We start from the raw sequence: 13,435 nt of genomic DNA, 5'->3' as shown, positions 1-13,435 counted from the left end.
GTGTTTATAAAGAAGCGCTTTTTTATCGCGTATTTTGTGGTTTTTAGTTCCAGAGCTCACTTCAAACACAACGATCAATCCAATAAACCTGTTTGCCCAATTGAAATATAACTTTCACTGTTATTAGCTACTTGTTTAATGGTGTCCGCGGGGAGCGCAGAGGCAGAGAGCGCAGGTTATTGGCGGAGCACGTCGTTACACGCTTTACTTTGTTATGCCACTGCAGTGGCGCGAAGGTTGGAGTACATTAGGAATTCTGAGGCTGCCTTCAATAAAGGCTCGCTAATGAAAACCACGCTAAATGGAAGGAAGGTGAGGTAGAGGTGCGGGAATTCAAGTGTTGCAACAGCTGTTCTCTCTGATGTGTGTGTGGCGTGTCATAAAGGTTGGGGTGGAGGGGGGGAGTGGAGCTACGACGGCGGGCCTCGATGTTAATGGACTGAAGCGAGTCGAAGGAGAGTTCAAAGCTACGGGCACGCACCGGCGAAATGGGCGAACACCTTTTATCGCCTGTTATGTGTGTCGTGCGGTCGTGTCACACAGCTTGGGGAATAATTTGTTACATCCACACAGCACCAGTCAACCTCCGACACTTACCTTGAGTAAATTTTTAACTTTTCTAACCTCACCGTGAATTAACATCCAGTTTCTCTCAAGTCAATCTCACCTCGTCTCAGATTCTATTGGCTTCATCAACTTTCATCAAAAGCTGGCCTTTGCTATAGGGATTTTTTTAATCTATTTTGGTGATACTGCAAGTAATAGTTAGGTCCGTGCCACTCTTATTTGTAGTTCCAGTGGTGCTGCATGACCAAACAAAAGAATCCACCAGATTTAGAAAATTTATGGTAAAATAAGCAATGAACCAGATTCAGTGTACTGTTTTTTCCGGAGTATAAGTTTTTTGTTTTACTAGATTGGGAAGTGATGCATCTTATATACAAAAAAAAAAAAAAAAAAAAATCACATTTCTTATTAATAATAATAATAATTATAATGACCATTTATAGGACTTTATTCGGACTTTCACAGGAGTCCAAGTATTAATCAAAATAAACTCTAATAACAGAATAAATGCCAAGAATAAAAAGTATACTTCAACAATGCACAATTAAAGAGCTGATAATACAGAAAAAAGGTGCAACTTATGCTTTGATGTAACTTATACAGTGTATCATAGTATGTGTTTCAGACAAACTAACATCATTTTGTAATCTAATAACTTGACCGATTTTCATTCAAATGATCTCAAATGTTAACAGCATGTGCAGAAACAACTCTAAATTCTATGTTTATTGTTTTTTCTTTGCAGGTATAGTACAGCCATCCACTGGAAAACTAAAGGGATTGTTTCCCTTGGTTTCAAATATTTATAATATCAAAAGTCACATGAATAATTTTACAATTTTGAAGAAGAATTTGCAAAAGAGAAAAAAAACTTGAGTTTCTGCAACTGTTGATACCAAAATTGTAAAATTATTCATGTGACTTTTGCTATTATACATATTTGAATCCAAGAAGGGTTTTTGTGTTCACTCTGTATATGCTCAAACACATGGTGCTCGTATTAGAAACTTGTGAAATTGTTTATGAAATCCACATACCTTTGACTTTCTCATTCACATTTTGATGAATAATTTCTATTTTGCTCAACATTAAGCCTGTTTAGTTTCATTTGCCTAGACTATGTAGTTAATAAGATATTTACATCTCAAATGATTTTTTTTTTAAACACTACGTAAATAGGATTTTCCTCTTCAAGAGGCATTCTTTTTTAAACCGATGCACCTCCGGAAAATACGGTAATTTTCTCATTATCTTGTCTTCATCTGGCTCTGTTTTAAAAGTAGTGAAATTCAGTTTTTTCTTGTCAATAGCTGATCATAAATCCATCTGTTAGACACCAGCCAAATGGAAATATTTAAAATGCTTTGTTTAAAATATACTTTCTTTGTGCAGGATTACAAAATTTGAGCTGTAAGTTTTAGTTGTAATTGATAATTGTTTCATAAAAATGGTGACCTTGGAGCATGCACTGGTGGCATGTGTTGCAGTATCCACCACACTATGGAAAAACCATAGATCCTGGATAACACAAAACTGGCCTACCAACCCTAGGCTTTGTAAATCAAGAAAGCCCTAAACAAGTTCATTTCAAGTGACTTGTAACTTCAGCAACATGTACATTTATGATTAAAGTATCACCTGCTCCTCATTTCCTAATTTTGTCATGCCTGTGATAAGATTATTCCATGCAACAAGTCCAGACATGTCCATGTAGATGGTTTATCAAACGGATCATTTTATTTTCACGGAAACATCCCACTAGTCCTAGGCTCCACTAGACCTAGGGTCCACTAGTTCTAGGTTACACTAGTCCTAGGGTCCAATGGTCCTAGGGTCCACTAGTCCAAGGGTCCACTGGTCCTAGGGTACACTAGTCCCAGGGTCCAGTGGTTCTACGGTCCACTAGTTCTAGGTTACACTAGTCCTAGAATCCAGTGGTCTGAGGGTCCACTGGTCCTAGGGTCAACTAGTCCAAGGTTACACTAGTCCTACGGTCCACTGGTCCAAGGCTACAGTAGTCCAAGGGTACACTAGTCCTAGGGTACACTAGTCCTGGTTAGGGCTAGGGGTTAGTGTTGTTACTGTAGGTTTTGATTTTCATTCATTTGTTTACTCTGATGGTTATAAATGCTTTTATGGACATTTATTTTTGCATAATCCAGTAGATTCCTCTTTCTTAAAACACTAAAATCACAGGATTCTCACCCTCACTTTGAGGTTTAATGATCATGCTGAGGTTGTCTTTCTGCTCAGGTAATGTGGAGCTGGTGAACCGACTCCTTTTGGACGCAGGCATCACCTCGGATCTAATCAAACTTTGGAAAGGAAATGAGCTGCCGTGAGTCAAGTGTGAAGTTTACAACCCAGCACCACCCGTGCTTTATTTTAATTTTTTTATTTTTATTCCTGTCAAACAAAATGAAAAGTGTCGTCTGTTAGTTCTTACTCAGAATTTGGTTCTGGGTGTCAGCGTAGGAATATTAAATGCAGATGGTTCCAGTATTACAAAGACTCAACTAAAGGTCAGACAGGCATGAAGCACATTCCAAATTTGTCTGTTTTATAACTTTATCTTCTTTGCCTGTCAGGCCTGCAGTCTCAGCCAGATTTGTTGCCACCGACGGAGGGATCACACGGGTCTACCCCAAAAGGTACCTGTCAGGCTGATTGGAGGGGGGGTGATGCATAAGGGAAGGAATAGATGACACGATCAAGATTTTTTGATAGCGAATATGCAACACATGTGACTTTTCGCCACAAAACGGTGGAAATAACATGAATTCCTCTGTGTTTTACACATTCTGGCTGGAAGTCAAATGTAGTAGATTGAAGTGTTGTTTGCTTACTTTTACTTTAAGTGATTTCTGAAGTTCTTGGTGAGTTTCAGGTTCAAATGTATCATGCAGCAGATAGATCAATAGAATAAAGAGTTGAATTACTAATACATAGACCTGTGTTCGATTCCCAGCCACAGTACCAGTCTGTGTCTTTGGACAAGATGATTCAGTCCACCCAGCTGTGAATGGGTACCAGCCTTGGCTGAAGAAATAACCTGCATCAGGCCGAGTTCTGGATTCAGAACCTTTTTGGAATACCAAATCCGGGGATAAGCACCAAGTTACGAGGCAAAGGCTGACTTTTTGACAGTGTAGGTGGCACTGAGTAGTAAGCAGGGCTAGAGAGACTGTAGGGCTCAAGAGTCATCGAAATGAATTTAGAATTAACCAGAATATTCAGGAATATACCTAAGTGAAAGCACGTAGGGCACGGACGGACAACAGTGTATCATGACTGACAAACGTCTGCAGATTTACCTTGGAATTGATCACCTCACCAGGCAGTTTTTACCACAGTTGAAAATCTCCATAAAATGACCTGCTTTTGAAGGCAACGCACTCCTCTTTATTCCAGACATTACTACTTAAACATGGCGTGTGACTAATAATGGGACATCTTAAAGAAAAGGTTAAGCCCATGGTTGACCGCTAGCACTCTTGTCTCACAGGAAAGAGATCTGGACTGGGGTCTGGGGTTCAGTTCCCACAATGCTCACCTCCTTTATGTGATCCACCTGTGCATGGGTTTCATTTCAACACTGTGGTGTCCATCAAAACATGCACACACTAGATAAAATGCTCCTTCAACTGCCATTGATAAAGGATGTCTCCAGACAAGGAACTGGTCCACAGGTGCTAGTGGTACAGTTGTGTTAAATGAAGAGGACAGATGCCATTCAGTGTGGGACATGTTGACAAGCGCTCTTTGTCTAACACCATGAACAACACTACAGTTGGTGCAAACTGTGTATGACTGTCATATTGTTATTGATGTTAGTATTATCCGTGGTTATTGTGCGTAATGTGGCTCATCAATTGTCGTGCATCATGTTGACATTCTAGTGTCCAATGCTATACGAAACAAAAGCTCAAAATACTGAAAAATGTTATCTCTGGTTTGCTGGTGACGTCCTCTCCTTCACGCTTTGATGGTCATCAGTGAATTTGCATCCTTGGGTCACTGCGTCTACACAACTGTTATACATAGTTAAATAAAAGGCAGTGGACCCAACACAGAGCCTTGAGGTGCTCCAAAGCAATGATGGAATTAGCAGTGGTGGTGGTGGTAAAGTTTAAGGTGATGTCAAATTGGTACTCTTATCAGAGTGGGAGCCAACAGGCAAATACTTATTCCAGTTAATCTCAGTGGAATCAAATGACCTGTAGCCACTTTGACCTGTCTGTACCATGATATTAGTGAAGTGATGGGTTATCCATCAAATGAAGGGTTAGTGGTTCCATCCCAAAGATGATTGACGAAGCAAGATCCTGAAACAACCAGCTCAATCATACCACATAGAAACATGAAAAGAAGAGGTACAGATGATCAATAATTCAAACTCCAAGTGTTTGCTCAAGTATTTGAGCAAGAAAAATGGAGATTTGAAATTTCTTAAAAGGGACAGGATGTGATGCTGTTTTTCAAGAGTATTTTTTGAGGAACACTGCATGTTGTACTTAACAGTGCTGGTCTGTCCTGGAAGGAAGAACCAGAAACCTATGAATCGAGTTTCTACAAGCGCAGTCTGGACAACGATCTGTACATCTTCACTCCAACACCCTACCTCATTAACTGTGAGTAACAAAAAGCCAGCATCTGTCTGTGTTGTGTTGGGGGTTAGCGGCCTGTTTTTGTGGCGGGGTGTTGATCTAGATATCCATATGTCAGAAGACAGCCTGTAAATCGAGTTTCCTTTCCGTTTCATCTCACAGCAACCGAAGACTCCATCCTGGTGAGCAGAGCCGTCGACATCCAGATTAACGGGATTAACCTCAAACCAGCTGGTAAAGACGCGCAGAGGGCCTCGTATTTACACTTTTATATTCCTCATCTGTCGAGTCGTCTCTCACTCCGCCACCTACGCGTAAACACACTTATAATACAGCTATGCGTCATATTTACCGATCCACCGCCGCCACTCCTCCTCATTATTCTCTCTCTTCCTCATTGTGTGACACGTGCACACAAACACACGCATACAAACCACACATCATGATGTCCACTCTGCTTTTATCCTCGGCCAAGTTTGCGTTTGGGGAGTTCAGAGAGTAGAGTTGACACGGAGGTCCAGCATGATCTAGAATGTCTGGCTTTTGTGTTTGATCCCAAGTGGTCGGCGTGAAACTGGACATCAGTTCTTGGATGGCGAGCTTCATCAACACCACGCAGAGGACCAACGTGAGTAGACTGCATCTGCACGACATGCACAGGAACACACGTTTGATCCAGGCACTTATTTTTAAATCACCATCCCCTTCCAGCTTGACCAAAACAGAAATTTTTCCATGATCCAACCTCGCAAAGTCAAGTGATGTGGGCTCTTGATGAAAAAATATAGATATTTTCTTTTTTATTTGTTATGTCAAAGTATATTCAAGTCTTTGACTTGACCCTAATACACTGTTGTTTTCACTCAAAGCCGTCAAGTTTGTTATAGAAATAGCATTGAAGTCCAAAATAAGTGTTCCTAAAAATGGGCCGCCCTGCCTTCACTGCGCATGCGTCCTTTCGGAGCGTCAGCAGGGATTCACCGATTATCGCCTCGTTTCTGCTTCAAACTGCACTCCAGTCATCATCTATCTCAACGACAGATAGCTGAAGCTTTTAAACAACAATCATTTCCAATAAATTGAGGATTATTTCATAACAAAAGACAGGGGAAGCGATCAGAGCGCCACAGCAGTACGTCTGAGTCTGATGTGCTACTGTGCCTGTGTCATTTCAGAGCATCAGCAGCGATTCACAGATTTATCACCTCATTTCTGCTTAAAACGTCCTCGTTTCTGGTTAAAACTGTCTTTAGAATGATTTAAGAGGTTTTACTTTGTCATCGGATGGTTAATAATCACATTATTCCCTTTGATCGCTTTGGGTGTCGAGAGTCGGACTCAGAGAGTCAGCCTCAGAGGTATGCGCAGTGAACGCACAGTGAAGACAAGGACCGTTCGGTCGGCGACACCAGTTCTCTGGACGTGTAGGTGCTGCTAATTTTACTGGACAATTACATCGAACATTCCCACTAATCTCAACTTCTATGATGTTTGAGCCGTTTTGTGCCAAATGGTTGCTAATATCAGGCTACTTGAAGACATTTACCATTAAACCTCCAACCATGTTTCACTATAAATATAAGCCAGACTGCAAAATATGCTCATTTTAGTGTTTTCACTAGGCTGTGACTTTTCATCGCTCTCTGTGTTCTACTGTGTTTTCAGTGCAATGATGAGATCTGTGGCTGTCAGCGAAACGACGAGGTAAGAGGTTTACAGTCAACAAGAGCCTCAAGAGAGGGTAGACCTCTGCCACGGCCCAGCAGCCATCTGTTTCTGTCCTTAACTGGGGTTAGAAAGGGGTGCCGTGTCACCAAATTACCAATAACATGAAAGCCAATGGGAAAGCTTAAGGAACTAATTAAACATGACCCTGCATGTGGTTCAAAATCAGGTTCTTCCTTAAAGCAGTGATTACAAATTTTATTAAAAGCCATCAAAATGTTTTGGTCTTGTCTGCCTTGGTGGAGGCGCCAACTACGCTAGCATAGTAGCGCCTATTTGTTTATTTATTGTAATATTTGTTTCATCCCTTCTGTTCAATTCCAGTATGTAGACTGTGTCATCCTGGATGACGGCGGCTTCCTGGTGATGTCCAATCGAGATGAATATGTGGATAAGGTTGGTCACATTACAACCTAGAAACACTTGACAAATTGAAGGAAATCTGATGCATCTTTAGATGAAAGGAATGTAAAATCCTAAGATAACGTGTGGACGTCAGGTCATAGATTTGCAATGCAATGCAGCAAGCATTCTCAAAAACATGTTGGAGCAGCATTCCAGCTTTGCCATCTAAAGATCAAATGATGGAATAAGGAACATATTCTCTTTCTCAGCCGGTAAACAGGAACACTTTGCCAGAACATTCAACACTCTCGGAAATGGAATTTTTAAGAAAAATATGGTGGAATGTTGGCTTTCTTCTTGCCTTCTTGCTTGTGATTAGGACCTCCATTGTGATTAGTAACTGCTAAAGTTTTTTGGAACTTACTGGATGACCGGGTGTGGTGGGTAACACTACTTATACTCTTAATTCCGTTGACATGGTGCATTTGACTGATGGGCAGTTATTAAAACAGACACTTTTGATACTGAATCTCTCCATTGTGTTTTTTGGAGGTGCTGATTTGTATTATTGTTCAGTATCCGAACATATTTGCAGAGGTAGCTGCTCAGTGAGCTAGAAGGTGGGCATGACCCTGTGTCGCAGACCGAACTGTCCCCCAAAAAAACAGTCCCCCCTGATGACGCTGTTCATGGATTAAAACCTCGTTTCTGCTTCCAACTGCCTCCAGTCATCATCTGTCTCAGCGACAGATATCTGAAGCTTTAGTACCACAATCATTTCCACATAAATTCAGCATTATTTCATCATAAAAGGCAGCACAAGCGATCAGAGCTAAACGGCTAAAAGACCATTTCAAAGCATCATGGAATTTTGCCTCATTTCTGCTTAAAACTGTCTTGTTTCTGCTTAAAACTGACTTTAGAATGATTTAAGAGGTTTTACCTTTATCATTTGATGGTTAGTAATCTAATTAATCCATTTGATTGCTTTGGCTGAAGAGACTCCGTCTCAGATGTGCTGCTGTGGACCGTTCGGTCTGCGACACCGGGTTCTATTCTCAGTCACGCTACCAGTCTACGTCTTTCACCTGCATTGTTCCAGTCCACAGGCCTGGTTATTCTGTAATTTTGTTGATTTTAAACGGCGTATGTCATAGGGTAATTTATCTGAAATCTTTCTTTGTTGAAGCACGAGCAAGTTCAGCATTTGAAAAATTTGACAATTTGCCAAACATGTCCCAACTCCAACATATTTTAGCATGTCATGCGCCGTTAGTGACAGATACACGGCCTCACATCAGCGTTTCGTTCTCCGGCCGGCACTGAGTGCTGAAACTGGGCCCCTGCTGTCGTCTGAATAAATGTTTTTTCATGCGGCCGTGACTCCTTTCTAATCAGGGCTGGGTGTGCGCAGGATAAATCAGTCTCCCTCTGAAGTTTGGCAGCAGCACTAAAATCTCAGGGACCTGAGACCTTGCTTGGAAAAGGCTGTGTGCCCTCAATCATATTTTCTACAAGAGATCCCCCCCCCCTCATTTCTTCTTTCTGTGCCCTGAGGGATTCTGCAGCCAGCAGGGCGGTGACCGTTAACTCATTGTGTTATTGCACAAGGAAAATCGAGAAGTCTTAACTTATAAGTGAGAAGATTTATATGTCCTCTGGCCGTTAGACCAAAGTGGAATGGATTTGCAGAGGATGGGTTGTTAACCTTGGGATGCGCAAGGAAAGGGATAGTTGGCGTTTCCTGAACTCCTGTGCACGTGCACATGTTCACAGATGGCTGCTACTTAATGGGCATTCTCCCTCATGAATAAGCACTCGAGTGCACGCGGCTGCATCGCACCTCGGAGCCGTCGAGACAAACGTCATCCACCTATAAAAGATTTATATCTGCAGAGTGCACCATGCTAATCCGATTACACCGAAGCCCATCGGCTTGGCTTGGTGCTGATGTACGGAGCGTCTCTAAAGGCGCCTGCGTGCATGTTGCATGACTTCAGTTGTCCTGTTAGGATTTTACTTTTCGATCGCTTCAGCATCACATTTTTAGTAAAAATCGGCTCAAAAATAAAGGCAGCTCTTTTAAAGCGTGTCCTAAAAATGCATAATCTGGCATATTTTGTTCATCCAGTACAGTGTATGTTCATTGCGCATCAGCAGCACTCAGGTTTTTGCATCTTTGGATGGATTTGTTGGGCGTAGTGCTGTTTTGCAGGACAACCAATGTTACAGCTTTGTGCATCGTACTGGGGAAACCTTCTACAACCCCTAGCAAAAATTATGGAATCACCGGCCTCGGAGGATGTTCATTCAGTTGTTTTATTTTGTAGAAAAAAAGCAGATCACAGACATGACACAAAACTAAAGTCATTTCAAATGGCAACTTTCTGGCTTTAAGAAACACTATAAGAAATCAGGAAAAATAATTGTGGCAGTCAGTAACGGTTACTTTTTTAGACCAAGCAGAGGGAAAAAATATGGAATCACTCAATTCTGAGGAAAAAATTATGGAATCATGAAAAACAAAGGAACGCTCCAACACATCACTAGTAATTTGTTGCACCACCTCTGGCTTTTATAACAGCTTGCAGTCTCTGAGGCATGGACTTAATGAGTAACAAACAGTACTCTTCATAAATCTGGCTCCACCTTTCTCTGATTGCTGTTGCCAGATCAGCGTTGCAGGTTGGAGCCTTGTCATGGACCATTTTCTTCAACTTCCACCAAAGATTTTCAGTTGGATTAAGATCCGGACTATTTGCAGGCCATGACATTGACCCTATGTGTCTTTTTGCAAGGAATGTTTTCACAGTTTTTGCTCTATGGCAAGATGCATTATCATCTTGAAAAATGATTTCATCATCCCCAAATATCCTTTCAGTTGATGGGATAAGAAAAGTGTCCAAAATATCAAAGTAAATTTGTGCATTTATTGATGATGTAATGACAGCCATCTCCACAGTGCCTTTACCTGACATGCAGACCCATATCATCAATGACTGTGGAAATTTACATGTTCTCTTCAGGCAGTCATCTTTATAAATCTCATTGGAACGGCACCAAACAAAAGTTCCAGCATCATCACCTTGCCCAATGCAGATTCGAGATTCATCACTGAATATGACTTTCATCCAGTCATCCACAGTCCATGATTGCTTTTCCTTAGCCCATTGTAACCTTGTTTTTTTTCTGTTTAGGTGTTAATGATGGCTTTCGTTTAGCTTTTCTGTATGTAAATCCCATTTCCTTTAGGCGGTTTCTTACAGTTCGGTCACAGACGTTGACTCCAGTTTCCTCCCATTCGTTCCTCAGTTGTTTTGTTGTGCATTTTCGATTTTTGAGACATATTGCTTTAAGTTTTCTGTCTTGACGCTTTGATGTCTTCCTTGGTCTACCAGTATGTTTGCCTTTAACAACCTTCCCATGTTGTTTGTATTTGGTCCAGAGTTTAGACACAGCTGACTGTGAACAACCAACATCTTTTGCAACATTGCGTGATGATTTACCCTCTTTTAAGAGTTTGATAATCCTCTCCTTTGTTTCAATTGACATCTCTCGTGTTGGAGCCATGATTCATGTCAGTCCACTTGGTGCAACAGCTCTCCAAGGTGTGATCACTCCTTTTTAGATGCAGACTAACGAGCAGATCTGATTTGATGCAGGTGTTAGTTTTAGGGATGAAAATTTACAGGGTGATTCCATAATTTATTCCTCAGAATTGAGTGAGTCCATATTTTTTTCCCTCTGCTTGGTCTAGAAAAGTAACCGTTACTGACTGCCACAATTATTTTTCCTTGATTTCTTATAGTGTTACTTAAAGCCAGAAAGTTGCCATTTGAAATGACTTTAGTTTTGTGTCATGTCTGTGATCTGCTTTTTTTCTACAAAATTAAACAACTGAATGAACATCCTCCGAGGCCGGTGATTCCATAATTATTGCCAGGGGTTGTAGACATCACAGAATTTTGACAAAAATATTGTTTGCCACGTTTAATTGATTGTCAAACAAAGTACTGGTACATACTGTATATATTAAGATTAATATTTGTGAGTAATTATTGTTTAGCAACCTTTCACTGCCTGGCAGCACTTGGAGACTGGCATAATGGCACTCTGTACCATCTCCCCACTGGCCTTTACCATGGCGATGGAGTTAATTATTCGCGCGTCTTGGTGGGTAGTTGGAGGGGAACGCCTGAAGAGTGAGATACGCCTTCCTCCTACCAGGGCATTTATAGATAACATGACAGCCATAACATCTACAAAGAATGCACCAGACGCCTGTTGGATGAACTCCAGGGTAACATCAGATGGGCACGATTGGATATTAAACCAAACAAATCGCGCAGTATCTCCATCGTTAAAGGCCAGCTCACCAACGAGAGGTTCCATATCAACGATGAGCCAATACCAACTGTCCTGGAGAAACCCATCAAAAGTCTTGGGCGTTGGTATAATGCAGAGCTCAAAGACTCCAACCAGGTGGAACAACTCAGGCGAGATACCATCAGTGGCCTCAAGCAAATAAACAGCACTGCTCTCCCTGGGAAGCTGAAGCTCTGGTGTTTTCAGTTTGGGCTGCTGCCACACCTCATGTGGCCAATTTCCATCTATGAGGTCACCCTATCCCATGCAAACCGGCTGGAGGGGTTGGTAAATACACAGGTGAGGAAGTGGCTTGGACTACCCAGATGCCTCAGCAGCACTGGACTGTATGGCAATGGAGCTCTCTCTTTTCCAATCTCAAGCCTAGTGGAGGAGTACAAATGCTCCAAAGCAAGGATGGAAATGACCCTCACAGAATCCCGGGATCCCTTTGTCAGAGGTGCTGCTCCCACCTTAGCAACAGGGAGGAAGTGGAGGCCAGGTGCAGCAGTGGCACAGGCAAAGATTGCACTGAGGCATCCACATATAGTGGGCCGAGTGCAAACTGGCAGAGGGGGCTTAGGCTTGGGAGAAACAACACCCACGTGGCAGAAGGCTACTCCAGTGGAATGCCGGTGCCTGGTGATAAAGGAGGTGCACCACCAGGAGGAAGTGGACAGGTGTGTGAGGGCTGTGTCCCAGGCCAAGTAAGGCTGCTGGATGAAATGGGATAGTGTGGAGAGAAGGAAAATCTCCTGGAGCGAGCTGTGGAACATGGAGTCCAATATGCTTAGCTTTACCATCAGAGCCACATATGATGTCCTGCCCTCCCCAACCAACTTCCATCTCTGGGTTGGAGAAAATCCGGCCTGTCTCCTGTGTGCTGCCCCAGCCACTCTTAAACACATCCTGGTGGGTTGCAAGACTAGCCTTACTCAAGGCAGATACACTTGGCGTCGCAACCGAGTGTTGAAGTGCTTGGTGGCTCCACGGGAGGTTAAGAGTGTAACCACCAATGCCATGCCCTTATAAACCAAAACTTCCTCCTGGAATCTAGCATCCTTCGTCCGGGAGGGGGATAAGCAGCCAGCCAAACGAACATCTCCAGATTCATGCCCACTGAATACAGCCCAGGACTGGGAAATGCAAGTGGACCTGACTCAGAATCTTACCTTCCCACCAGAAATCGCAACAACCAACCTGTGGCCAGACCTGGTCCATTGGTCTAAATCCTCACGATGTGTCTTCATCATGGAGTTGACAGTCCCATGGGAGGAAGCTGTCGAAAGCTGGAAAGTGTTCTTGCTCCCAGTGGAGTTGGGCTACAGAGGCTCCACCACAAGACTACTGAAGGAGGTTGGAGTCAGAGGGCAGGCTCAGCGGAAGACCATCAAGGAGATCTCAGCTGCTAACACCACATTCAGATTCCCCAAAAATCCGGTTGAAAAACTCCTTGCAAGAAAAATCATGTTGATCAGTGTAATAAAAGAATAAATGCCAGTAATAAAAAATACACTGCAACAACGCACAAAAAAATCCCATATTAAAAAGCCCAAAACACAGAAAAGAGTGTGACTTATATGTGGTTTTTCCTTTTCAAAAGGCATTTTTTGAAAGGTGCGACTTATACTCCAGAAAATATGGTAATAGTACCTGTTGGCATGGAGACAGTAAGCCCTACAGCCACTTGACATTTGACCCCAGTGACCTTGAGCTTGGCCCAAATGATTAACCTCTGGCTGACCTTGCCAGGGAATCCACATTTGTTCTAAATAGACATTTGATTTGCTGCTCCGTGCATTCCATTTTTTTAATGTTTTGATGTT

General features: G+C 42.3%; 1 protein-coding gene across 1 annotated transcript in view; it reads left to right on the top strand.

The window, feature by feature from the left end:
- LOC117503713 (voltage-dependent calcium channel subunit alpha-2/delta-1-like) overlaps nucleotides 1–13,435 on the top strand; it is a 139,990-nt gene that overhangs the window by 99,557 nt on the left and 26,998 nt on the right. The window contains exons 25-31 of the mRNA XM_034162931.1: nucleotides 2,821–2,905; nucleotides 3,156–3,218; nucleotides 5,089–5,198; nucleotides 5,337–5,408; nucleotides 5,735–5,802; nucleotides 6,840–6,878; nucleotides 7,224–7,295. Coding sequence (XP_034018822.1) covers nucleotides 2,821–2,905; nucleotides 3,156–3,218; nucleotides 5,089–5,198; nucleotides 5,337–5,408; nucleotides 5,735–5,802; nucleotides 6,840–6,878; nucleotides 7,224–7,295 — 509 coding nt within the window. The remainder of the gene's footprint in view (nucleotides 1–2,820; nucleotides 2,906–3,155; nucleotides 3,219–5,088; nucleotides 5,199–5,336; nucleotides 5,409–5,734; nucleotides 5,803–6,839; nucleotides 6,879–7,223; nucleotides 7,296–13,435) is intronic.

Source organism: Thalassophryne amazonica, chromosome 22 (assembly GCF_902500255.1).
Source record: "Thalassophryne amazonica chromosome 22, fThaAma1.1, whole genome shotgun sequence".
Classification (NCBI taxonomy): Eukaryota; Metazoa; Chordata; class Actinopteri; order Batrachoidiformes; family Batrachoididae; genus Thalassophryne; species Thalassophryne amazonica.
The sequence above is the reverse complement of the archived record's forward strand: the minus strand, read 5'-3'. Positions and strand labels throughout refer to the sequence as shown.